Source organism: Schistocerca gregaria, chromosome 2 (assembly GCF_023897955.1).
Source record: "Schistocerca gregaria isolate iqSchGreg1 chromosome 2, iqSchGreg1.2, whole genome shotgun sequence".
Lineage (NCBI taxonomy): Eukaryota > Metazoa > Arthropoda > Insecta > Orthoptera > Acrididae > Schistocerca > Schistocerca gregaria.
The window spans coordinates 714785195-714812555 of record NC_064921.1 but is presented as its reverse complement, the minus strand read 5'-3'; the positions used below and the strand labels follow the sequence as shown (position 1 = coordinate 714812555).

The 27361-nt window shown below is 39.0% G+C and overlaps 1 protein-coding gene across 1 annotated transcript in view; it reads left to right on the top strand.

Moving 5' to 3' along the window:
• The window catches only part of LOC126334843 (dihydrolipoyllysine-residue acetyltransferase component of pyruvate dehydrogenase complex, mitochondrial), a 68428-nt gene extending 41423 nt beyond the window's left edge, over window positions 1-27005 (top strand). The window contains exons 6-9 of the mRNA XM_049997510.1: window positions 4955-5148; window positions 15471-15633; window positions 25904-26043; window positions 26394-27005. Of these exons, the coding sequence (XP_049853467.1) occupies window positions 4955-5148; window positions 15471-15633; window positions 25904-26043; window positions 26394-26523 (627 nt within the window). The 3' untranslated portion in view covers window positions 26524-27005. The remainder of the gene's footprint in view (window positions 1-4954; window positions 5149-15470; window positions 15634-25903; window positions 26044-26393) is intronic.
• Window positions 27006-27361: the final 356 nt, after the last annotated feature.

Genomic DNA, 27361 nt, shown 5'->3' with positions numbered 1-27361 from the left:
AAAAAAAGAAAAAGAAAACTACCTAAATTTTGACAAGGCGGACATCATGGTAACATAAAAAAATTTAGTTTTTAGCGACCAAACAAACATTGTTTACCCGAATATGAAACTTCCTGGCAGATTAAAACTGTGTGCTGGACCAAGACTCGAACTTGGGACAAATCGCGGGCAAGTGCTCTACCCTCTGAGCTACCCAAGCATGACTAACACCCCATCCTCACAGCTTTACTTCCACCAATACCTCATCTCCTACTTTCCAAATTTCACAGAAGCTCTCCTGCAAATGTTGCAGAACTAACACTTCTGGAAGAAAGGATATTGCAGAGAGGTACTGGCAAAAGTAAAGCTGTGAGGACGAGGTGTAAGTCGTGCTTAGGTAGCTCAGATGGTAGAGCACTTGCCCGCAAAAGGCAGAGTCCCACGTTCGAGTCTCGGTCCAAATGATCACAGCAATCACAAAACTGCATTTGCATAGCAGAGACAATTTGGAAATGGTTGTGATTGGTCATGACATCTTTATTTTAATGAACTTAGTTACTCCCATCAGCCATCACGCCAAGCAGAACTTGGCAGTGGCAGGAGATACGGCACGGAGTGTTCCAACTTTTACACATTTACCGGTTCTGATCTGCTGATTAGAGTTCCTTGGTATCAGGAAACTTAACCTTGTAATATTTGTAAACACTGCTAGGCAGCCAACATCATGCCAGCATATTTTTTATGAACTTTTTTCGTAGTGTGTAAATTGCGAGAAAATTATAAATATGTTGACGCAAAGTTGGGTGCAAATTAGCATTGTGGACATTTTGATGGGAATGATAAAAAGTGTCATAGACAGCGGGAAAACATTAATTCCAGGAATATAAAAGCGGGGTTATACTGTATATTCAGACCAATCAAAATTACAGACTTCTATGGATGTCACTGATCTGCCTATAAAGTTAACAATGCATCTATTCTAAACTTACACCATTTCTTCATTGTCTACATTTTGATAACGCAAGTGGAAAAAAAAGACACAAAAAGAAATGGTTTACATTAATTTTTATCTTATCTGACTGTTTTCTTTGCTGTTGTATGTGGTGTCATCACTGTTGTCATCCTAATAAGAGAGCAGTGAAAATTACATCTTCATTGTCGCAGATATTTGGCTATGTCATGTGAATGTGTTGTGATTTCTGAGGTTGTGGCTACAGTGGGACCTGAGAATACAGCTGAACACTCAGTGGATTTTGCTTATATAGTGATGTGAAAATGTTACAATTTCTCATGCTTCCAAAAAAATCATCAACCCACTGCTATCTCATTAACTGTTTAGAACTAGCAGCTGACACATCTCTATCATTCCTGTCATATCTCGTGGTGAACATTCACAACAATCCAACACAAAATTTGTAAGTACACCACTGGTACTTATCTGTAGACTTTTGACATCTCCTGTAGAAATGTATGATATTGTTGAGTATTTGTCCAATTTTAAAGTCAGTTTAATTCAGAATGCAAATGGATTCAGTCAGACTGCATTTTTAACATGGTAGATGTTGTTGTTGTTGTTGTTGTTGTTGTCTTCAGTCCTGAGACTGGTTTGATGCAGCTCTCCATGCCACTCTATCCTGTGCAAGCCTCTTCATCTCCCAGTACCTACTGCAACCTACATCCTTCTGAATCTGCTTAGTGTATTCATCTCTTAGTCTCCCTCTACGATTTTTACCCTCCACACTGTCCTCCAATGCTAAATTTGTGATCCCTTGATGCCTCAGAACATGTCCTACCAACCGATCCCTTCTTCTAGTCAAGTTGTGCCACAAACTTCTCTTCTCCCCAATCCTATTCAATACCTCCTCATTAGTTATGTGATCCACCCATCTAATCTTCAGCATTCTTCTGTAGCACCACATTTCGAAAGTTTCTATTCTCTTCTTGTCCAAACTAGTTATCGTCCATGTTTCACTTCCATACATGGCTACACTCCATACAAATACTTTCAGAAATGACTTCCTGATACATACTCTCGAATTCCAGTCACCCATGACTATTTAATTTTCGTCTCCCTTCACTACCTGAATAATTTCTTTTATCTCATCATACATTTCATCAATTTCTTCATCATCTGCAGAGCTAGTTGGCATATAAATTTGTACTACTGTAGTAGGCATGGGCTTTGCGTCTATCTTGGCCACAATATTGCGTTCACTATGCTGTTTGTAAGAGCTTACCCGCACTCCTATTTTTTTATTCATTATTAAACCTACTCCTGCATTACCCCTATTTGATTTTGTATTTATAACTCTGTATTCACCTGACCAAAAGTCTTGTTCCTCCTGCCACCGAACTTCACTAATTCCCACTATATCTAACTTTAACCTATCCATTTCCCTTTTTAAATTTTCTAACCTACCTGCCCGATTAAGGGATCTGACATTCCACGCTCCGATCCGTAGAACGCCAGTTTTCTTTCTCCTGATAACGATGTCCTCCTGAGTAGTCCCCGCCCGGAGATCCGAATGGGGGACTATTTTGCCTCCGGAATATTTTACCCAAGAGGACGCCATCATCATTTAATCATACAATAAAGCTGCATGTCCTCGGGAAAAATTACGGCTGTAGTTTCCCCTTGCTTTCAGCCGTTCGCAGTACCAGCACAGCAAGGCCGTTTTTGTTAATTTTGCAAGGCCAGATCAGTCAATCATCCAGACTGTTGCCCCTGCAACTACTGAAAAGGCTGCTGCCCCTCTTCAGGAACCACATGTTTGTCTGGCCTCTCAACAGATACCCCTCCGTTGTGGTTGCACCTACGGTATGGCCATCTGTATCGCTGAGGCACGCAAGCCTCCCCACCAACGGCAAGGTCTATGGTTCATGCTAGATGTTAATAAAAGCCAAAATATGCAGTATACATTCAATGGTTGGCAGCACGACAAATTTACTGCCCGCTCACCACTCCCCTCCCCACACTCATCGTAGTTCGCAGCCTAGATGTGTCACTGTTTCCCCTTCATCCCTCCATACTGCTCTGCTTGAACAACAGTGAAAGATGGATCACAATATCTTCTAGGGTGTAGGTCATATGCGACAACATCAAATAATACATAAATAAAAGATAGCAATCATGATTCAGTCCAATTCTCGAAATTTTGCTCATCCTGCAATTGAGGGATGCCTGTTGGTACTACATCCACAATAGGTATTCTGCTGTAATTTATTCCTGCAATAACAATTACAGTCAGTTTAATGTGATTAATTTCATTTGTAAGAAGTCTAATTGTCAATTAATTTTTTTCCCCCCTCATTTCATCTGACTGTCACTATCTTGTTCTAGAGTGGGTTGACAAGCTGGTGACATTTTTTCCTGGCCTTCTAATATGTGAACAGTGACTGAAATAGTCATTTGCATACTACTTGAGAAATCATTACAGATTCTCATAACCAAACAAATATTGACTTTGATTCAGAATCAAATAATGGTTTTTGAAGGAACTGATTTTCGCCTTTGAATGTTGCCTTTACATAAAAAGCTACATAAATATGTGTGTATATGGTATCCATATACCATAGGAGATTTTAAAACTATTGCCTTTTAGGACATTGGCAAGTCTGTAAGATATGTCACTGACAAAAGATAAGGTGATATAAATGCATTCAGAAGGTTTACTCAGAATACCAGCTGTGTTACTCATGTTGATTGACTTCAAATTCAATATATTTTGTACTAAATTAGGACTGTAACCATTGAATTTAGTGATATTTCAAATTAATTAATTCGGGCTCTAAAGAATTAGGGCTTAAATGGACATAAAGTGCTCTGTCAGTCAGAAATAAACTATGTTTATCCACAACAGAATAACAAGACTAAATGTGTGATGATGTCGCTTGTTGTGGGTTTTTGGAAAATGTTATATATATGATGTGCCCCTCTACAGGGTGTATACAACCTGGGAGATCAGGGAAAAACCTGGTAATTATTTAGAATTCTGAGAATTTTTCATTGTTTTTGTTTTCAGTTAAATTTTTGTAATATTGGCTGGTAAGAACTGATACTCGAACAAGAGAAAAAATGAAAATAAAACTTAAATTGCAAAGGAAATGCGCCATGTATGGCAACAAAACATGGTGCTCGTACAAGTGTCTATCCACAGCAGCATGTGTCAAAGACTTTAGGAAGACTATGCAATACTTCGTAACAACAAATTGACTCCGATGGGCGTGACGTCACAACTGCTTACATCAGATTAGTTTTAGCAGTTGCAAGTGGGATCATGCGCATGTGCAGTTGAGTGGTACCTTCTGCTGCTTCTGGCTACAGAAATGTGGCTGTGTAAACAGTCTCAGCAAGCAGTTAGATGCTAACGGGAAACATTTTACTGGAGCGCCCAACCTGCCAGATTCATGCATGCGCAGCAGGCTGAAATCTAGGAGGAAGTTGGGGGGGGGGGGGGGGGGGGGGGGAATTCATGTTCTTGAGGGAAAGAAACCTTGTTTCAGAAAGCGCCTAGCATCCAATGCACGTTAGTCTATCGATTATTCATATGACTTGGAAACGCATCTCTGTTGGTTTTTTAACATTTTTGAACACATTCTAAGTTTTTCTCAATGAATCATAAGTTGAAGGGGTGAATGCCAACTGCTGGCTGATTGTGTTGTTTATTGGGTTTGACAATGGTGAACATTGTTACAATTACTACAGAAATCCATAGATTCAGACTACCACAGTGGAAATAAACTAATAGCAGGTAAGGAAGATTATGCATTACCTTCTTGGTGTATCCAAGAAAATGAAATTTTAACAGCAGTTACTTAGAACCAAATATTATTTGTACAATCATAATATTGTTTTTGAATAATGTGTTTCGTTCATTATGTGGTAGCTTGTATTTTGTGAAAAAACCATTATGAACCTTAGTTTCAGACAAGTAATCCAGTTTAATTAACAGAGTTCTTTCTTTTTTTCGTTTAGACAATTCCTCATTATTACCTGTCCCTGGATGTTGAATTGGACCAAGTCCTTAAGCTTCGCAAGCAGTTCAACGCATTACTAGAAAAGGATAAAATTAAACTAAGTATAAATGATTTTGTAATCAAAGCAGCTGCACTGGCTTGCAAAAAAGTTCCAGAAGCAAACTCTTCATGGATGGACACAGTCATCAGAGAGTAAGTTTAACATTGAGTACAATTTTATCTTGTGGGATACACAGTTGAGGCACTTTTGAAACATAGATAAATTGAATAGTTATTGCAACAATTCTTGGAGTCATTAGGAGTTTCTTCGTTTTCTTGTAGTCCTCTTTAGGAATCTGTGTTACTAAATGATTAGCCCAGTACCAGGTACCAATTGCAAATTGCCTATCTAACAGCTTCCAGGGGCACTAAAATTTGATTTTCAATATTTCATGTAAATATTGACTGAATTTAAACATTTAAAATTCTGTCATAATTTACACGTTACAAGGTACACTCCAATATTAAAGTTTTAACACAACAATACAAGTATTACAGCAAGAAACTGTGTTGTTATTCTTGATACTGCGTAACAGGGAAAAAGTTCATTGCTTACTACATTTTCAGTGTTCATGCAGTAAGACTTCTGTAGCAGATGTTGTGTTTCAGATTATTACTTTTTTTGCTACCAACTCTATTTGCAACACCCTTTGTAGACAGTATCCCCATATACCACTGAATGTATCTGCAAAATTATATCATTGTGTGACTTAAAGTTTAGGAGATATTACATCATAAACATTTAGATGCTGGAAAAACTAGCTTTCATTTAAAATGAAGTGCAAATTATCTCGACTATATTCATCCACCATTACATGAAGAAAATGCTTACTAACTGCCAACGAAGTTTAAGGATAATTTGAAACCTTTTCCAAACTTTTTTTCACTTACATGGTTGTTGTTGTTGTTGTTGTTGTTGTTGTGGTCTTCAGTCCTGAGACTGGTTTGATGCAGCTCTCCATGCTACTTTATCCTGTGAGAGCGTCTTCATCTCCCAGTACCTGCTGCAACCTACATCCTTCTGAATCTGCTTGGTGTATTCATCTCTTGGTCTCCCTCTACGATTTTCACCCTCCACGCTGCCCTCCAATACTAAATTGGTGATCCCTTGATGCCTCAAAACATGTCCTATCAACCGATCCCTTCTTGTGGTCAAGTTGTGCCACAAACTTCTCTTTTCCCCAATCCTATTCGGTACTTCCTCATTAGTTATGTGATCTACCCATCTAATCTTCAGCATTCTTCTGTAGCACCACATTTCGAAAGCTTCTATTCTCTTCTTGTCCAAACTATTTATCGTCCATGTTTCACTTCCATACATGGCTACACTCCATACAAATACTTTCAGAAAAGACTTCCTAACACTTAAATCTATACTCGATGTTAACAAATTTCTCTTCTTCATAAACGCTTTCCTTGCCATTGCCAGTCTACATTTTATATCCTCTCTACTTCGACCATCATCAGTTATTTTGCTCCCCAAATATCAAAACTCCTTTACTACTTTAATTGTCTCATTTCCTAATCCAATTCCCTCAGCATTACCCGACTTCATTCTACTACATTCCATTATCCTCATTTTGCTTTTGTTGATGTTCATCTTATACCCTCCTTTCAAGACACTGTCCATTCCATTCAGCTGCTCTTCCAAGTCCTTTGCTGTCTCTGACAGAATGACAATGTCATCGGTGAACCTCAAAGTTTTTATTTCTTCTCCATGGATTTTAATAACTACTGCGAATTTTTCTTTTGTTTCCTTTACTGCTTGCTCAATATACAGATTGAATAACATCAGTGAGAGGCTACAACCCTGTCTTACTCCCTTCCCAACCACTGCTTCCCTTTCATGCCCCTCGACTCTTATGACTGCCATCTGGTTTCTGTACAAATTGTAAATAGCCTTTCGCTCCCTGTATTTTACCCCTGCCACCTTTAGAATTTGAAAGAGAGTATTCCAGTCAACATTGTCAAAAGCTTTCTCTAAGTCTACAAATGCTAGAAACGTAGGTTTGCCTTTTCTTAATCTTTCTTCTAAGATAAGTCGTAGGGCCTGTTTTGCCTCACGTGTTCCAGTATTTCTACGGAATCCAAACTGATCTTCCCCGAGGTTGGCTTCTACTAGTTTTTCCATTCGTCTGTAAAGAATTCGTGTTAGTATTTTGCAGCTGTGAATGGCTCTCCCAAGGCCTTCAGTAGTTCCAGTGGAATGTTGTCTACTCCGTGGTCCTTGTTTCGACTCAGGTCTTTCAGTGCTCTGTCAAACTCTTCACGCAGTATAATATCTCCCATTTCACTTTCGTCTACATTCTCTTCAATTTCCATAATATTGTCCTCAAGTACATCGCCCTTGTACAGATCCTCTATATACTCCTTCCACCTTTTTGCTTTCCCTTCTTTGCATAGAACTGGGTTTCCATCTGAGCTCTTGATGTTCATACAAGTGGTTCTCTTTTCTCCAAAGGTCTCTTTAATTTTCCTGTAGGCAGTATCTATCTTACCCCTAGCGAGATAAGCCTCTACATCCTTACATTTGTCCTCTAGCCATCCCTGCTTAGCCATTTTGCATTTCCTGTTGATCTCATTTTTGAAACGTTTGTATTCCTTTTTGCCTGCTTCATTTATTGCATTTTTATATTTCCTCCTTTTATGAATTAAATTCAATATTTCTTCTGTTACCTAAGGATTTCTACTTGCCCTCGTCTTTTTACCTACTTGATCCTCTGCTGCCTTCACTACTCCATCCCTCAAAGCTACCTTTTTCTTCTACTGTATTTCTTTCCTCCATTCCTGTCAATTGTTCCCTTACGCTCTTCCTGAAACTCTGTACAATCTCTGGTTCTTTCAGTTTATCCAGGTCCCATCTCCTTAAATCCCCACCTTTTTGCAGTTTCTTCAGTTTTAATCTACAGTCCATAACCAATAGATTGTGGTCAGAGTTCAGATCTGCCCCTGGAAATTTCTTACAATTTAAAATCTGGTTCCTAAATCTCTGTCTTACCATTATATAATCTATTTGATACCTTTTAGTGTCTCCAGGGTTCTTCCATGTATACAACCTTCTTTCATGATTCTTAAACCAAGTGTTAGCTATGATTAAGTTGTGCTCTGTGCAAAATTCTACCAAGCGGCTTCCTCTTTCATTTCTTAGCCCCAATCCATATCCACCTACTACGTTTCCTTCTCTCCCTTTTCCTACACTCGAATTCCAGTCACCCATGACTATTAAATTTCGTCTCCCTTCACTATCTGAATAATTTCTTTTATTTCATCATACATTTCTTCAATTTCTTCATCATCTGCAGAGGTAGTTGGCATATAAACTTGTACTACTGTTGTAGTACTCCTTCATTACCCCTATTTGATTTTGTATTTGTAACCCTGTATTCACCTGGCCAAAGGTCTTGTTCCTCCTGCCACTGAACTTCACTAATTCTTACTATATCCAACTTTAACCTATCCATTTCTCTTTTTAAATTTTCTAACCTACCTGCCCGATTAAGGGATTTGACATTCCACGCTCCGATCCGTAGAACACCAGTTTTCTTTCTCCTGTTAACGACGTCCTCCGGAGTAGTCCCCGCCCGGAGATCCGAATGGGGAACTATTTTACCTCCGGAATATTTTACCCAAGAGGACGCCATCATCATTTATCCATACAGTAGAGGTGCATGCCCTCGGGCAAAATTACGGCCGTAGTTTCCCCTTGCTTCCCCTTGCTTTCAGCTGTTCGCAGTACCAGCACAGCAAGGCCGTTTTGGTTAGTGCTACAAGGCCAGATCAGTCAATCATCCAGGCTGTTGCCTCTGCAACTACTGAAAAGGCTGCTGCACCTCTTCAAGAACCATACGTTCATCTGGCCTCTCAACAGCTACCCCTCCATTGTGGTTGCACCTACGGTACAGCTATCTGTATCGCTGAGCCACGCAAGCCTCCCCACCAACGGCAAGGTCCATGGTTCATGGGGGGAGGAGGGAAACCATAGGAAACCTAAATGGGATTTGAACTACCCTTCTCCTGAATCCATTTCTAGTGCCTTCACTGCTCTAAGAAGGCTGCGTATGACACCCTTCATGTCCCCAAAAAATTTTTGCCTTAGCTTTGTGGCCAGTGGCACTGCCATCACCTTTTTTGAAGCAGATTCATGAGAGAGAGATTTAAGTATCACTTAAATGGCCCCAACTTATCTCTGAATTTTAAAGCTGCGCCCATTGTGCTAAAAATTGTCTATCGGTAACTTTCCATGCGAGAAACTGTCATTCCTGTTGATACACCTAGCCTTTGCTACTTCGTGCATATTGGATTGATTGTGGGAATCGTGTAGCAGACTTTTTTCATTGCTTTCATTGGTAAGCATATCTGTTGGGAATCCTGAATGATTGTTATTAAAAGTGAATGTTCAGCTATGTTTAAATGTGTAATTGTTGTCATTTATGATGAAGGGCTTGTGCAAACAGCATCAAATTTTACTTTTACCTTGTCATGCGTTTTCCAATTCACAATCAATAATTGAATAGTTGAACACAATTGCACTTTTCTTACCTCATTATTAACCAAGCAGCACAACATATTGAAAGGGCTGACAGATCCAAACTGTTTGTATGCCCAGATACATCAATACATGGGAATGAAAATTTATAACAGATTAGAAGGGAATAAATTAATGCTGATGAATTTTGTTCCACATAAAAGAAAGCTATATGAGATACTGGCTCTGAAATGTTATTACTCAGTGGATGAATTCATGAAGGCTGAACTGGAAATTTGAGCTGGGTACAACGTGTTACATATCTCAAGAAATATCATGATAGTGTTAGTATTTATTTTCGTGCTATTATTTATTAGTGTAAAAATCATTTTAACTGTATTATAAATTTTTGACACATCTCCTGTTCGCAATTCCGCATCTCATGGTCTAGTGGCTAGCGTTGCCATCTCTGGGCCAAGGGATCCCAGGTTAGATTCCCGGCCGGGTTGTGGATTTTCTCTGCCTGGGGACTGGGTGTTTGTGTTGTACACATCATCACCATCATCATTCATAAGAGTGGCTAAATTGGTCTGCACAAAAAAAGCATCAACATCATCATTCGTGAGAGTGGCTAGATTGGCGTGCACAAAAAAAAAGAAAAAGAAGAGCTGTGTAAAAATTGGGACTTTGTATGGGCACTGATGACCACACAGTTGTGTGCCCCACAAACCAGTCATCATCGTCCTGTTCACAAACCAAATGGATTGCAAATGTATGTCATGAGATGAGTAAACCACAATTCTGGATTAGGTTCACGGGTACTTGTGTGGCTCAGACATGTAACGTAACAGAACACATTATGATGATCATTAGAGACTAGGGTATTGCCAGGAATGCCCCAGGGAAGTATGATAGGACTGCTGTTATTTTCTGTGCAGTGATAGAGGCAGCAGAGATGACTGTGGTGGCAGGCTGCGAAGATGGAGGCGGTCCGCACTGACTACTCCACTCGGCAGCAGTGGCACCCAGAGTGGAGATTTCGCCACAGGGGCTGGTGCAGATAGTGTAGGTGGCTGCAGGAACAGAGGACTCTCCACTACACTGTTGTTGATGCAGGGGATATAACTGGTGGTAGTGTCATGCACGAAGCTATCAGAGTTCTGCACAATGCAGAGGCAGCAGCTTTGGAGGCAATGGTCAACTTCTGACATCCACTTATGGCACCGGCCCAATTCACAGGCCCAGAAGACGGAGATCGAATGCAGATGCTACGAGGTGAGTGCCGGCAGTGGTCAGGCATCAGCCGGAGCAGATAAAGCCGTGCACGTGGCTGGTGGCCATGAAGCAGCTCCACCAGGCTACAGTTGCTGACAGGAGTGAACCTATATGAACTCCAGAATCTATGTAGGGCTTCTGCGAGAGAAGATTGATATATTTTTTTCATCTGGGTTATGAAAGTACAGGTCAGTCGCTCTGCCTCTCCATTAGTCTAGGAATGAAAGGTAGGGGTTGTAACAAGCCAGATGCCACTCTTTATGCAAAAATCTTCAAAGTCTTGAGACACAAACTGTGGGCTGTTGTCCATCACAAGCAGTGCTTTCAAGGAAAAGATCTTTTAGAGGGCCAAGACCGTATCTGACAGATGTGGATGGGCAGCACGTAAGAAAATTTTGAGAAAGCATCAACTACTACAAGCCTAAAGTTAAGAAACAGACCGCAAAATCAGCATGAATACGCTATCAGAGATGCTGGGGGGAGGCCACAGGGAAAGAGAGGCCCGTGGTGCCGCTTGATGGGTGGCACACTGCGGGCAGGCTGTCACAGTGCACGTGATCTCATTGTCAATACCTGGCCGAAACACATGATGGTGGGCCAGCAATTTTGTATGAAAAACACCACAATTACCAAGTTGTAAAGGGTGCATGATATCTTACTGCAGCACAGCTGGTATCACAGTCCTGGTCACCAATGCTGCAGTAGCTAATACTATCATACCATCAAGAACTGAGAGGTGATGGAAGATAGCATAATAATTACACAAAGGATCTGCTGCTTGGCCAACCGTTATAGACAAAGTGAACAACCTGACGTAAGACAGGATCGGCAGCCAAAATCTGAGAACTGATAATGGGAAAAACTATCCATGATGTTTTGGGCTTTGACATCTAAATGGAAACGCAACAGTTCATTCTGATTAAATGCTGGACCAGGGCTACTTGCAAAAGAGCATCCACATTACCATGTTGTGCTGTGGGTCAGAAATGAATCTCATAGCTACAGCATGACAAAAGCAGACCCAACGTTGCAGGTGATGGGCCATTTTCTGGTAAAGATGCCAAAGTATTGGAAAGAACAACTAGAGGTTTATGATGAGTAACCAGATTAAACTTACAACCATATAGGAAAAAATCTTTCTTTTTAGTTTGTACACCATAGAAAAGCTTCTATTTCTATACACAAGTAGCGCTGTTGCGCCTGACTCAGAATTTTTTAAGTATATACAGTAGGGCATTCCGAACTGTCCATATGTTTGTGCATGAGAACGGCCCTAAGGCCGTATTGGGAGGCTTCTGTGGCCAAAACAAAGTGTTGGCATGTTTGGAAGGTAACCAAGCAAGGTGCCAAGTGTAAGTTTGACTTTCAGAGAGTAAAACAACGCTTGAAGACAGGCAACTAGTGAAAAGAAACATCTTTATGTAAGAGAGCATGAAATGGCTGTGCCAATGTGGCTGCACCAGGAAGGAGCTTATGGTAGTAAGCAATCTTTCCAAGAAATGCTTGCAACTCAACATTGATAGGACATGGAAAAGCCAAAATGGCACTGATATGCTGACATAAAGGCTTGACACTGGCATTTGAGGCTGCAAAAGCGATATAGACGATAGACGAATGAAAAAATTGTGATTTGTCCAAGTAAATTTCAAACCAGCAGCCTTTGGCATTGTGAACAAGACACAAAGGTTCTGCAAATGTTGTTCTGTTGAGGAATTGTAGACCACAATATCATCCAGTAGTTAATGCACCTTGGCATGGAGGCTGTGAGTTGCTCCAAAAATCGTTGGAAAATGGCAGGGGTGCTAGGCACAGCAAGTGGCGTGTGCTGGTGTTGCTGTAACCCAAGGGGGTTTTCTCTGTGATGATGTGTTTGTAATCACCCAGAAGCAGTTGTAAGTAGGCTTATGATAAGTCTATTTTGAAAAAATATTTTCTCTCAGAAAGCTGTGCCCCCAAAAGTTTTGAAGACGTTTAACCCAAATGAGTTTCCAGTGTTGGCATAATCCACAACCAAAAAGGTCAAAAGCCAAACAGCTGCACTATGGCAGTAGATAACTGTCCCAGTATAGGTATTTGTTGTTGGTTGCGACTCACCAAACGTTGAGATACAGGGGACAATGCCAGTGATCCACATAGGTTTGAGAATTTAACAAAGTCACTGCTGCACCCTTGTCCACTTGCATTTTTAGCATCTTGTCCATTGCATGTATGTTATTGTAGAGTTTGTTTGCAGCTACCATCACTTGGGAAACAGTATTTACATCCTTGTTCATGTCTGGTGAAGCAGGTTAAGAGTTGTGGTCATTCTTTTTTTTTAAATGCTTTGTGCAGGTGGCCTATTCAAAACAATAAGGGCACGACGGAAGGGAAGCACATGACTGCTTTTGTGATGCAGATTGCTGCTGCTACTGCTTAGCACAGTGCTTCCCCATGTGGTATTGAGGCTGTGGTTGCAGGGATAAGATATCGTCTTCTTCCCGTGAGCTAACCAACGGCGGCTGCTTCACACTGTGCTTCTGATTGCCTTTTTAGAATTCACATTCTGGTGGCACTTTCGGTCAAATAGAGGGTATAGTGGGTGTGGTTGATAGTGATCGATGGGAGGTTTGCAGTCAAGTTTTGTTAAATTGCAACAATCCAGTGGACATGTGAGGAGTGCTCATTTTGTGCTGAAGTCTGTTTCTCGAACTCTCACTCGATCATTGCGGTGCAGCATGCTTTTTGTTTGTGATTTTCAGTACCCCCACGCAGATGTGTTCCTGAATGGCAATCACTTTTAAATTGGGTAAACGCATTCTGAACAACAGGGAATATGTCATCTTTATGGAGAGGACCTGAGAGAAGTGTTAAAACACCACAAAATGTTGAACAAGTTAGAGCAGCAGAACTGCAATCTCCTAAACACTCAGCATGGAAACATGCACTTGCTCTAGGCATTTCAAGATGTTCTCTCCATTGGATTCTTCATAATGAACTGAATTTTCACCCGAATAAAACGTGCGTGGTCAATCAGTTGTCAGTACAGAATTGTGTAACACGAAGAAAATTGGGCTTGCAACCATACCCCGTGATGCAAATATGTTCTTTTCTGATGAGGCAATTTTTCCCTTCAGTGGGTGTGCAAACAAACAGAATATGCAGTACTGGAGCAACACGAACCCCAAGCAAATGCACCGGAGACCCCTGTTCTCAGACCGCATCACTATGTGATGCGCCATATCACAAGTAGGGATCATTGGCCCTTACTTTTGCCAGGAAAATTGTCGTTCTGTAACTGTGAATTCGGATCATTACTTAACTATGCTGTAGGAGGTTTTCCGACCAGCATTCGAGGCAATGCAATTACAGGCTAGCTGGTTTCAATGAGACGGTGCCATTGCACACACAGTGAGCATTACCCTGAATTTTTTGAGGCAAATGTTTTCTGGAAGGCTTATCTCTTGTATGGGGGTTCTCGATTGGCGCGCACAATCACCGGGCATAGCCCTATGCAGTTTTTATCTTTGGGGTTACCTGAAGTCGGATGTGTATTGCAACCATCCCAATGCCCTGGAAGGCCTATAGAACAATATTGAGGCTGAAATTGCAAGAATACCAGAAGATACGCTTGAAAGAGTGCATGAGAATTTCAGAAAAAAAAACGCAGCAGTGTGTGGATTGTGAATATAAATATTTCCCAGATATACTTTTTAAACCATGTAATTAAAAACTTCCGTTATTGTCCAGTATGAGAAAAATAAAAATGTAAGTTTCTAAGTGACCATTATTTTTTTATTTCATTCCCATATCAGCAATTTACTGCGTTCCAACCTGTTTTGGGCCATTGTGTACATGGTGCAGCACTTTCCATTCCATCTGTCCCATTTGCGAGGCAACTGCTCTAGGCCAACTGAAAAGATTCTTGTATCATGTGTTGTTTAAGCGCTCTCACGTTATAGGGTTACAACAATAACAGACCTATGGGGATCATTCCTTATCAAGAGCACAAGGTTTTTGCTGGCACAAATCAGTTTTGAAAGGCCAAGAAAACATTGAGGAAGCACTTCTCAGGGGAAACCTTGTTTCAAAAATTGATGAAAACATCGAACATGTGCATGCTTTTTAGATCTGACCGTATTTGTTCTTGCGGGACAAACTGTCAACCATGTGTTTTACAAAGATGTACTTGAAAGGCTCGGGAAAAGGGTGATTCGAGTGAGACCGGACGTTGCAGAAAAAGGGATGCTGCGTCCTGACAATACCCTATATCACAAGGCCACTTTCACCACAAAATCTTTGAGCTAAAAAGGCATTCCTGCTGTTCCATACCCTCCCCCATATTCAACTGATTTGATGCTTTTTGAAGCTTTTCTCTTCTTGAAATTGAAAAATTTGTTAAAAGCACGTCATTTTGGGACCCAGGAGAACAGTCAAAAGAATGTGAGTGACATGTCAAAGGTTCTACCAGTTGAAACATTTCAGTGTTGCTGCTGCTACAACTCTGCCACTGTGTAGCTGTCAAAGGGCACCAGTTTCAAAAGGACAGTATTGTTGTTTCAAAAAATAAAATTAAAACTTTGATAGATAAAAAATTAGTCTCATTACTTTTCTTACACAAGTCATATGTGTACAGTTGCCTTTTGTGACTGTGTAGCTCATTGTCTGTTCCTCCCCCATCTAAAATTGATATTTATCTTGTCACGCATTTTGCACCAGTTACATAAAAAAATAAAAGGGATTATATTTAATGTTACAGATTTCATTCTGTGGACATAAGTGTAGCAGTAGCCACAGACAAAGGATTGATAACACCAATTGTATTTGAAGCTGATAAGAAAGGCTTGATTCTTATAAGTCAAGATGTGAAGACACTTGCAGCAAAAGCCAGGGAAGGGAAATTGCAGCCTCATGAATTTCAGGTATGTATATGATCTTTAGTGAAAAACATTGCAGCTGTGTGATCTGTGTACGAATTTCATTATTTAATCTTAGACTTGAAGTTGTCAACATTCAGAATAGGAAGGGGAATGTATGCAGGCAGTCTTTGTAGTAATAGGAAAATACTGAATGATGTGAGACAGCATTACTTATCAAAACACAATGTAGTTCGTGGACAATCTTTGAAAAATGATTGAAGAGTGGAGTAAAGGGAACGCAGTAAAATGGTGAATTAACAAAGGATAATAGTTTGTGAATTTGTTTTCTGATGTAAATTGAGAATTCTGAATGAAATACCAGTATTTAACCTAAGTTGTACGTAGGCACAACAAAAAGACTGTCAGCAAGTAAGCTTTTGACTAAAAAGACCATTGGAAAAACACACACACACACACACACACACACACACACACACACACAGTGTCTGGCTGCTGAGGTCAGCTGTCGGGGGCGTGTGTGTGTGTGTGTGTGTGTGTGTGTGTGTGTGTGGGTGGGTGGGTGCGGGTACACGCGCATGTTTTTTATTTCTGAAAAAGGGACCCTTTTTTAGCTGAATGCTTACTTGCTAACAGTCTTTCTGTTCTGCCTATCTGCAACTCAGCATCTCTGCTATATGATGAGAAGCAGTTATTTGTTTCATAATATTGTCATTATTCCATCCTGGGTTTTTCATTGTTTAATACTTAACCTGAATAGTTATTGGGCTGCCACATCACAGGGTGGAAAAGAAGACTGACCATAACGAAGCCAAAGCCATATAAAGGTTACAAAAATTGAAGAAGTAAATTGCAGCAAGTATACAAAAACCAGAGGGGGCATAAGTGCTACATTTGAGGTGTCACAAAAAGAGAAAGAAAAGATGGAGATGATAAGACTATTCTGGTATTAAAAAGGAGTTTCAGGTTCTTGCTGACTCAGGAAACTGTGGTGGGTACTAGTGACTTCACTTCATGAAATCAGCAAAATGCTAATTCGGTTTTAAAGTGATGAATTCAACAAATTTCTTATGTATGGGGACCTGGACCTGAAAAATTCACATTTACAATAAGTATAAATACAAGTTCTGTCGCAAAGTGAGATTTTAGGTAATAAATGTCATTTCATGCAGATTTGTATTCAGATGAACGATTTTATCACAAATAGTTTGCAAATAGCTTTGTTTTCTGCTTATAAATATTCAAAAGTAACAAATTGTTTGCTACTGGTAGCAAAAGAACATGTTTGCAGAATAAAAGGCACACTCGTGCACAAATACAGTGACAAGTATGCTCATAAGGTATGCTCTGGTCCCACATCAAACATTCAGTGGTTGAATGCTCACTGTAAGATGCACACTGCATATGATAACGTAGGACTCAGCCATGGGCCTAACATCTTTTAACAAAGAAACTCGTGTATATATGCCAGCTAAAGTTGATAGTCTGCAAAACTATGGACACTGTAATGTGGCTGTTTTAGATGCAGGGGTGTTGCGTAATATAGGTCCATAAGATACCAGTGGATATTGGGCCTCAGCTAAGTTCTTTACAGTGCTGCCAACATTAGCAAGCAGTTGCATAGTAGCTGTTACCAAATGCTTTGTGCACTCCTCTTTGCTTTTCTTTGTGTATTATGCATTGCTTCCCTTTTTATCACAAAAAACAGAACATGGATATCTGCTGGCTGCCCTATGAGAGGAAGGCAGTGTTTGTTCTCCCACTCAGCAGTTCCACCTCTCGAGCCGCTGGTGTTCTCATTTGTTTATACTCATGACTATTTGGTATGTTGTTGTGTCTGCAATATAGCAACCATGCTGAGCATTCCTGTACAGCAAGGATAGTATTATTTTCTATTGTACTTCCAGCCTTCAGTACGTCATTGCTGCTATATGTTCTGTTGTCAAGTGTGGATTGCATGGTCCATGAGAGGGCTCTGTGGTAATCTGGGCTTCTATGCTACAAATTCAAAATCAGTGTTCTGTATATTTTGTAATTATCGTAGTGGGTGGGAAAAGAAAGATAGTGTCGAGAAAAACCTCATATCGGAGCAGCATTCTCTTCACTGGTGAAAGAATGCTGCTGCTGCTGCTTCTCAACATGAACAGTCATTTGTTGGAAAATCAAATAGAGCAAAAAGGAAGTACGTAAAAACTACATTGGAAAAGATTTTGAAATTTTACCGAAAGAAAAAATTCCGCCTTAAAGGTCTTGTTATAGAGAATGCAGGCTCCCCCTCCATGATCAGTTGTGTCTTCAGGCATGTAGCATGCCATACTTTTAAATTTATACATATAATTTATACTCATAATACAAGAAAATGCTTATTTCACTAGAGACAATTGTTACATTTTGAGGTCCTCACTTGGTCATCTTCTGATGAAGTGTCTGGGTCCTGTACGATGGTACTATGTATCTACTGTGGACCATACCTTTTATCTTCTAGAAATGTACGAAGGAGGGGTGTGGCAGCAGCAGTCGAGTTCCAGGTTGCAGGTCGTGTGGGTAAGGTAGTGGGGGAGTGACCAAGCATTGAGTCTTGAGACCACAGTCCATCCTGTTTGTTGCTGGCAGTCCTATCAGGGAATGCTAACAAAGTAGTGACAGTACTTCATCCCAGTCAGAACTGAGATGGAAGCTGCATTCTCATGCACTCTTTCATTATACCTTCTCAGAACACTGTTGCATGACCTTTGCGTCCTTCAAGAAAATAACCAATGTAGCTAAATAGAAGTGTTACATACTGCATTGACCCAAGTATAAGATGCCCCTTTTTTCGAGAGGCTCCATGAGAAAATTGTATGTTAAATATATTCTGACTAATCAAAATTACACACTGTTTCATTGACATAAAGTATCTGCCTAAAAAGTTTAACATTATACTTAATCTAAACTTATGGCATGTATTAATTGTGTACATTTTTATAATACAAGGATAAATAAAATAAAAAAGAAATGGTTTACATTAATTTTTGTCTTCATTGCCCTTTTGGCTGAAGCCAGTCTTGTATCACTGTTTTTAGTCATCATTGTCACATTTGTCATTACTGCTATCATGATCTGGGATGACAGTTCCATGTAATCAATGACAGGAATAAATGGGGCAATATGTTTCTGTATATGAGTTGTGATGAAGTTTATCCTCTTGGTTGACACATATATTCCGCTGTTTCATTTGAAAATGATGATATTTCCGAGCTTTTCGGACCTGAGAACACTTATTTATTCCAAATACATAGTAGATTTCATATCTATATTTATGTGAGAATATGGCAGTATTCCTTTGTCTCTTCTGTCCATACATGATGTTCACTGGTACTCTCTCATTGGCTGTGCAGAACCAGCAGCTGACACGCCCATTTTTATTCTTATCCTACCTCACGGCAAACATTGACAACATTGCAGAATGAGACTCAAGTATGGCACTGGCCCCTATCTAGATTGTTGCCATCTCCTGCAGAAATGTATACTTTTGTTGACATTTTGTTCAATTTTAATAACTTCAATTCCTACTACAAATGGATTCAGCCAAACTGCAATTTCATTCTGGTAGATGTCCATAAAAAGCCAAAGCATGCTTCTTATACTTCTATAGTTGACAGCTCGATGTAATATGCTGCCCACTCGCCGCTCCCCTCCTCGTGCTCATCATAGGACTCATAAAACCATAGTTGCAGCCTTTTTTCCTGTTTTACTCTTCCAAGTTCTTAAAGTTAAATATATGCCAAAGCTTTGTCTGTAAATGCAAGATGATTCATGTATGAATCTATTACACAATGTAACAATGTTGAACTCAACAGCAAAAAAGTTTAATCTGTCTTATTATTGAATAATAATGGAAAGATAGTCAGCAGTCTCCTGAGGAAGATAGAAGGATAAGGTATCAGATAAATGTTGAGAATGTCTCCTCACAGAGGAATAAAATATTTTTGGGAGTTGTACAGAGAATCATTCCCCCCTCCCCCCCAATCAAAGATTAAAATTTTGTGGCAATCTGATTAGAAATTTTTGATCCTCTTAATGTTTAGGAGGAAATCGATGATTATGAGACAGCTATAATAATGTAAATGGCTACAATTATAAAAAGAATCTAAAAATGGAAGAAAAACATTTACACTTAGCAAATGCAACAAGCAGTATGCAGTTTATTTGAGCAGTCAACTGTGTGGAGTATTGGTGGATACAGGTGTAGATGGCTGTACAGTACTCTTCAGACCAGCGTGTCCTGAGTAAAGTTGTGGTTCAAAAGCCATGTTACAATGTAGCTGCAGAAGCAAAGACACATGCATCACAGATTAAATAAAAACCAAAGTCTTGTCGATTAACAATCTGATCAAGTCCTAAGTGAATATAATGAGAGCTACGTTTAATGAAACATTGAAGTAAAATTGTACGTAACAATATGACCAAAAATAAATTTTATATAGTGTTGATATCATGTTATGTTAATTAATACAACAGCCATCTATTATACCCTCAGTCGCTGATCATATAGGCACCAAAGTGGAGGCTGACACAATGAAGGAAACATTAAATTCTGTCTTGTGAAGTTATTTCACTGAGGAATATTGTTCTGCACCTACATCTGTACCGTACAAACTACTGTGAGGAACATGGTGAAATATACATTCCATTGTATCAGTTACTAGGACTTTCTCCAGTTCCATTCACGTATGGAACATGGGAAGAATGACCGCTTAAATGTCCAATTAGACTGTTCTTGTCTTCACAATCCCAATGAGAATGGAGCTTGAGTGGGTGGGGATTTGCCATATATTCAGGGTGTATACACCCCGGGAGATCCGGGAAAAACCCGGGAATTTTTTTCATCCGGGAGAAAAATGGGAAAAACATGGGAATTTTTTAGAACTCCGTGAATTTTTCAGAGTTGTAGTTTTCAATTAAATTTTTGTAATTTTCTTTGCTAGCTCACTACTACATCAATAAAACATAAACGAGAGAAGAAAATTAAGTAAAACTTAAGTTGCAAAGGAAATAACAAAACAAATGACACACACACACACACACACACACACACACACACACACACACACACACACAAATGTCTGCCAACAACAAAGCGTGTTAAAGGCATTAGGATGAAAGATTATGCAGTACTTCATAACAGCAAACTGTGATGGGTGTGACGTCACAACTGTTTGTTAGCTTCATTAGAGAAGATGCCAGTCGCGTATGAACAGTACATTCTCTCGCTTCTGGCCACTTGGAAGTGTGGCTGTAGCAAGCAGCCAGATGCTACCCAGAAATTTTTTTCTAGCACACAGTGTTTACATTTAGGTATTTTGCTGTTTCCTCTTAGTTTACAGATCTAACGTCATAAAAACAAAATGGATTTCTGTGGCTGGAAGCCATCAGTTCGCCTTGCAGAACAATTAAGTTATTTTCGTCGGTTAGCTAAAGAAATTTGATTGTTGTTAATCTTTTCCACTGAGACAGTCAATTTATTTGAAACAAAGTGTTCCGTTCCATACTATTGGCTATTTCAACTGTTTGCTGGATTTCAAGTGTGTGTTTTCATCTTCTGGCATGTATGGAGTTATCGATAAAATGAAATGAGCGTATGGCACCGTTGGCCGGGAGGCTCCTATTCAGGGAAGTTCGGCCAGGTGCAAGTCTTTATTTCATTCGATACCACGGTAATAAATAACCAAACACGAGATAATGCAGTATTGGTTCTCCAAGAAAATTTACATGCAGAAAACCGCACTGAAAAGCTAATATCAGGTTGGGGCCTACTTCATTGTAAATATGTACATACAAATGTACACTTTAAGCGGAATAGGGTATTTTAGTATGGTTTGTGAAGTTCCGATGCTCTTGGATTATCATGTGATGTTCTGTTTCTTTTATTATGTTATGTAATTTTTCTTAATGCGTTAAACGTACTTAAATACAGGGTGCGCAGGGGGCAGTAACAACTGTTTTCTGGCTGCCAATGGCAGCTGATGAAACGAATGTGTTTCTAATAGCTCGCGGGAAAATATTGCGAACGGTGGTTTGAAACACGTCACTGTCAGTGTAAATATCCTTTTACGAAAGATAAATTATGTTGCGTATGAGAATGTGCGATGAATTTCTTAAACCACAGGCCGTTTGACTGTCGTTTTAAACTTAAAATTTTACTGGAAAATTTGTGTGATGTATCTTAAAGTGTAACACATTTTAAAAAAAGACCAATTGAAACCTTAGCTTTTATGGTGGCTAATTGTTCTTCGAGAGCAGTATTATATGTGAAAGCGTACCTTCCCTTGCATCCACACTTTTATATTAATTTAAATCATTAACTTTTCCTACTTGTGTGTTTGCACTATTTAACAGTGATGTTGCTGTTGAATGACTACATCGCATGTTCTATGCTCTGAATACCTGCTTTCATTGGCTGGCGAGATCACATGGCATGACCTATGACTGACTTACAAAAGCTCATTGCAAACTCGATTTCTATGCTTCGGAAACTAAGTTCCCGAGTCTGGTGGAAATTCGAATTTATACTTTTGTAATATGAAAATATGCAGTGTACTTGTGGCTGCATATAATTTTTTTTTTTTTACCTCGCTCCCGCTCGTTTACTGATGTGCTGGGAATTTCAGGCCGGTGCATGAAACCTTAACCCTTCAAAGGGTTGATAACTTTAACGGCCCCGAGGGAATGTGTCCTGTCATTTAACACGAAAAAAGTGTATTTCGTTCGGGAGAAAGTGTGTTTTTAACCAGGAAATCTGGGAAATTTTTTTCCTTGTCCATGTATACACCCTGTATATTGCTTAATTCATCACTTGAGTTGGTTGTTGAAACTTTGTAAGTACATTTTCACAGGATAATTTACATCTGTCTTCAAATGTCAGCGAGTTCAGTTCTTTCAGCACCTTCAGGACATGCTCTCTTGGGTGGAACATTCATGCTGCCCCTTTTTGTGTCCATTCAGTATCCACTGTTATTCATGGTTGGTATGGGTCCCACACACTTGAGCAATATTCTAGGGTGGGTCAAGTGAGTGTTTTGCATGCAGTCTCCTTTGTAGACCAATTGCACATCAGTAGTAATCTACCAATGAACTGCAGTCTGCCTTCTTCCTGCTTTACCTACAACTTAGACTATGTGATAGTTCTTTTTCATATTCCTACAAATTGTTAGACCTAGGTATTTTTATGAGTTGCCCAATTACAACAGCGACTCACAGGTACTACAGTCAGAGGACAGTAGGTATCTTCATTTCATGAAGTGCATCATATTACATTACTGAAGATATAAAGAAAGTTGCCAATCTTTGCACCACTTCGCTGGCTGAATATTTGCACAGCTGTTTCAGAAAGTGCTGTGTTATAGATAACTGTGTTGTTAGTGAAAAGTCTGAGGTTACTATTAATACTGTCGGCAAGATCATTAATATGTGACTCTCCATCCAAGATAATTTACTGTATCCTCCCTACCAAAAATTGCTCAGTCCAGTCACAAGTTTCACATCATACTCTGTATGATAATAACGTTGGTAATAAGCATGGATGTGGTACTGAGTCAGATGCATTTTGGAAATTGAGGAATACTGTGTCTGCCTGACTGCACTGCTTTCATCATTGGCTTTTAGTATGTGATGTGAGAAAAGTGCGAGATGGATTTCACATATGATGTTTTTGGAATCCACGCTGGTGGTTTGGTGGCCATTCTGTTAGATATACCTCATTACATTTGAACTATTCTACAACAAATATACGTCATGGATATTGGGCAGCAGTTTCGTGGATCCCTTGCTACCGTTCTTATTGATGAGTGTGGCGTGTGCTTTTTCTTAACTGATGGACAATATTTTTTATAAGAGGGATCTAAAGTAAATTATGCTTAAGAGGAGGCTAACTCAGCCAAAAATTCAGTATAGAATCTGATAGGGATTACCAAAGGCCCTGAACCTTTGTTCAGTTTTAACAATTTCAGATGTGTCTCAGTGCCACTGACACTAATATCTATTTCTCATCTTTTCAGTAATATGAGGAATAAATGGAGGAAATACTCCTGGGCTTTCCTTTGTAAAAGAACATTTGAAAGTAGAGTTGAGTTCTACAGTTCCTCCTCTCAATACATGTATGAACACAAATATGATATATATTCAGATAAGTTAACATAGATCAGAAAATTAACTGCTTGACAGTGGAAAGCAGACTGGGTCTGATTGGAGTACCTTCAACCAAAAAGAAAAAGAAAAGTTGTGGAATGCGGTTTATGCCCATGTAAACAGAAACATCTCTGTATAAATGAATTTTCTTTTCTGAAGAAAGCTTATATGTAACTGTCTTTACTGTGAATAGCTATCTATTCTTTTCATACTATGTTGATATTCCAACCTGGACTTTCCTTTGTCAGCTTTCATCCAAATATTTAATACAGCTACACTGTTGGAACACACAGTCTGGATATACACACACAGTTTAAAGAGTGATATAAAATACCAAACACTTTGATGTACTGCTGATTTAGTGAATGGATCTGTGGTTAAATGTGGATTAACAGCACATAAAACAGAATTCCACGGTATATATTCACCAAAGTGTATTAACTGCCAAGGTGACCAGAACTTTCCTACAAAATTTATATAGAATTCAAACAACAGAAAGTCAGAGTTGGAATATCAACAGTGTTCTGAAAAGATAGATTACTGACACGTTGAATTGCAGGCAGGTACAACAAAAAGGCTGGTGCACATTGATCTTTTAGTCAAAGTGTTATTGAGAAAACAATATGCGCACCTCTCTCTCTCTCTCTCAAACACACACACACACACACACACACACACACACACACACACACACACACACACACACACAACTTAGTAGAAGTCAGTGCAAATTGTAAAACCAATAGATGGTCTTCACAGAGGTTGAGAGAAAGGGATCCGAAAATCCTCAATAGTAAATGAATCTCATCCTACATCAGAGCATACAGTTTAAGAATTGACATAGAGCAGGTACAACTCTTAGCTTAAGAAAGGCCATTTGGTACACACATTTCAAGGATTCTGGCACTCCCATCCTAAGAGAGTATTCCCTGTACAAGAAATATTAACTTGGTGATTAGAGAGCAAAGTGCAGTATGACCATATTCACAAATGATATTAATCACTACAGATTTACTAACTCACCGCCAACTTGTAAGTAGTAATTCTGATATCTCCCCAAGATCGTATGTTCAGTGTATCTCCCAACATATGGCCCACTTATCAGAGAGACTCTCAGGGAAATAATTCAATTTATTTCATCTATTGTTGCTCTCTAGGGATGTTAATGCTCATCATACTCTCCGGAATTTCACAAAAACTTTCTCCAGAGGCCAAGAACTAATCTCATGTCACAAAATTGATATCTGAAGCAGGAACCATGCAATGAACATCAGCTCAGTAACAAGGGACTCAACTAAATATCCCTTCCACAATTAAACAGAATATATGCCTGACAACACTCAGGTATGGGAGTGATCTAGTGGATTATGCAGTATACAAGTAAAAACTTCAGCATCCAAGACCAATAATTATAACTTTATTTATACTGACTGGTTTTGGCTGGTCTGAGCTGCTATCATTGGATCTGTAACCCGTGTAGATCAAAAATTGCAAGCATAATCAGGTCAGATTTTATAAGGTAGGGTACATATTTTCACAAAATGTATATGTACAACATACTTTATACAAATACACCTCAGTAATTGTCCATCATATGTGCAATTTATAATGTTAAGCACAACAGATGAGACAAGACTGAGGATCACAAGTTAAAGCAAAAATGTCAATGTCCCTCCTGCTGGTAGTTCATGCCTTAAGACATGAAATGTGTACAAGCAGCACACCATAATGTAGTAATCTATATATGTGTCAGTTGGATTAGGTGGTGACAAAATAAGTATTCAAAACACTAATACCTTTGGATAAAGTATTAATATTCTGTATGTGTGTCTTCTCATCATTAAATGGCCAATAACTATGAAACTACAAAATCACACTTTTTTTTTTGGACACTGAAATGAAGAGTATCCTTTTGCCAGTAACAGCTAAAATTTAGGTAGTGAATGGGACTGCTTTGGGATGCTGCGAAATATTTAAAGAAGATAGCTGTACAATTTTGTTGTTTCTAAAGCTCCAAAAATAAAAGTGAATAAGGTATCTCAGTTTTACTGTCTAATAACATTTAAAACTTCACTTTTGAAATCATTTTGTGAAACATTTCAATTTTTAGTTTATTTATTGTTCATGTCTTTTATTTGTTGTTTTCCAGGGTGGTACATTTTCCATATCAAATCTTGGAATGTATGGAATAAAAAATTTCTCAGCAATTATCAACCCACCACAGGCTTGCATTTTAGCAGTAGGAGGAACTGAAGTGAGGCTTATCCCTGATGACAAAGCTGAAAATGGGTAAGGACATTACTTTCACACATTAGAGTGCCTGAATAGTCCAAATGTGTGTGTGTGCTCATTTTGTTGAGTAGCTTACAATTAATTGCCGCACCTGCAGTGGATCATAAGACATAAGTTGTAGTTATGTAAGCTCCATACAAATTGGTACTAAAGTAAACATTTTGCTGTGTATGTAAGAAACTACTCTTGTTCTCATGATAAGTTAATTAATAATAAAGTAAAATTTCTGGATTGTGTCAGAATATAAGTGTCTTCTGCTGCTACAGCTTCCTTTTTTTAATATGAATGTGTTCAACCATAGGTACAGAAAAATGTAGCTCATATTGTCTCCATGTTGGATTTCACAGGTATAAACCAGCCAGTTTCCTCTCTGTGACATTGAGTTGTGATCATCGTGTGGTGGATGGCGCAGTTGGTGCAACGTGGTTATCAGCATTTAGGCAGTTAATAGAGAAGCCCCATACAATGCTGCTGTAACCTCTTCCATTCCTGGCAATTTGTCTAGTCTGTGGATTTAAAACCTGTGTATTTTACACTGCCGATATTATAAGACTCGCCAACAGTTAACTTTGTGAAAGGTACCTCAGTTATGGAGTCTCAGTGAATTGTGTGTGTCCTTTGTGTGTAATAGTTGGATGCATACTTCTGAAATATGCATTTGTTAGAAAGTGTATTGATTATGCATTTTACTCTGTATCATGTGCACCTTTTATTTGCAGAATACGATCATTAATGATCGTAATGCATATAACTTGTCCTAACTGGGAACAGTTGTCATAATATACTGTCAAACAGTATATAATCCCAGATTTTTGTTGATGATGATCCTTTGGATTTGTATATAATTGTTGAAATACAGAAATAATTTATTGTGTTCCAGAATTGTCTATCAGTCTCTGAAAATCTAGGCATCTCATTTTTTATGTGTAAAAATTGTCAATAACAAATTTGAAAATCAATACTGTGGTTGTATAATTCATGGATGAAATCTGTTAGCTATAATCCCCATACCATAAAATACCACCTCTTTATGGTTTACTTTTATGATGAGTGCACTGAATCTGAATGCTTGAGCTGACCCTGCCCTATTGTATGTATACATCATACATTCAGTTATTTGAACATTAACTGCTTAATCTCAATTTAGTTCATTTTATACTTCTAATGCAGTTCCAAACTGAGCCTTCAATGACAGTATGATAATTGTGGTTTAGCTCAAAACAGAATGTGGAAGGAACATCTTAGACAGCATTAAATATAGTCAGTAATTCATGTGAATGCCAAGTTCTTTCACGAATGTCGTGGCAAATATCTT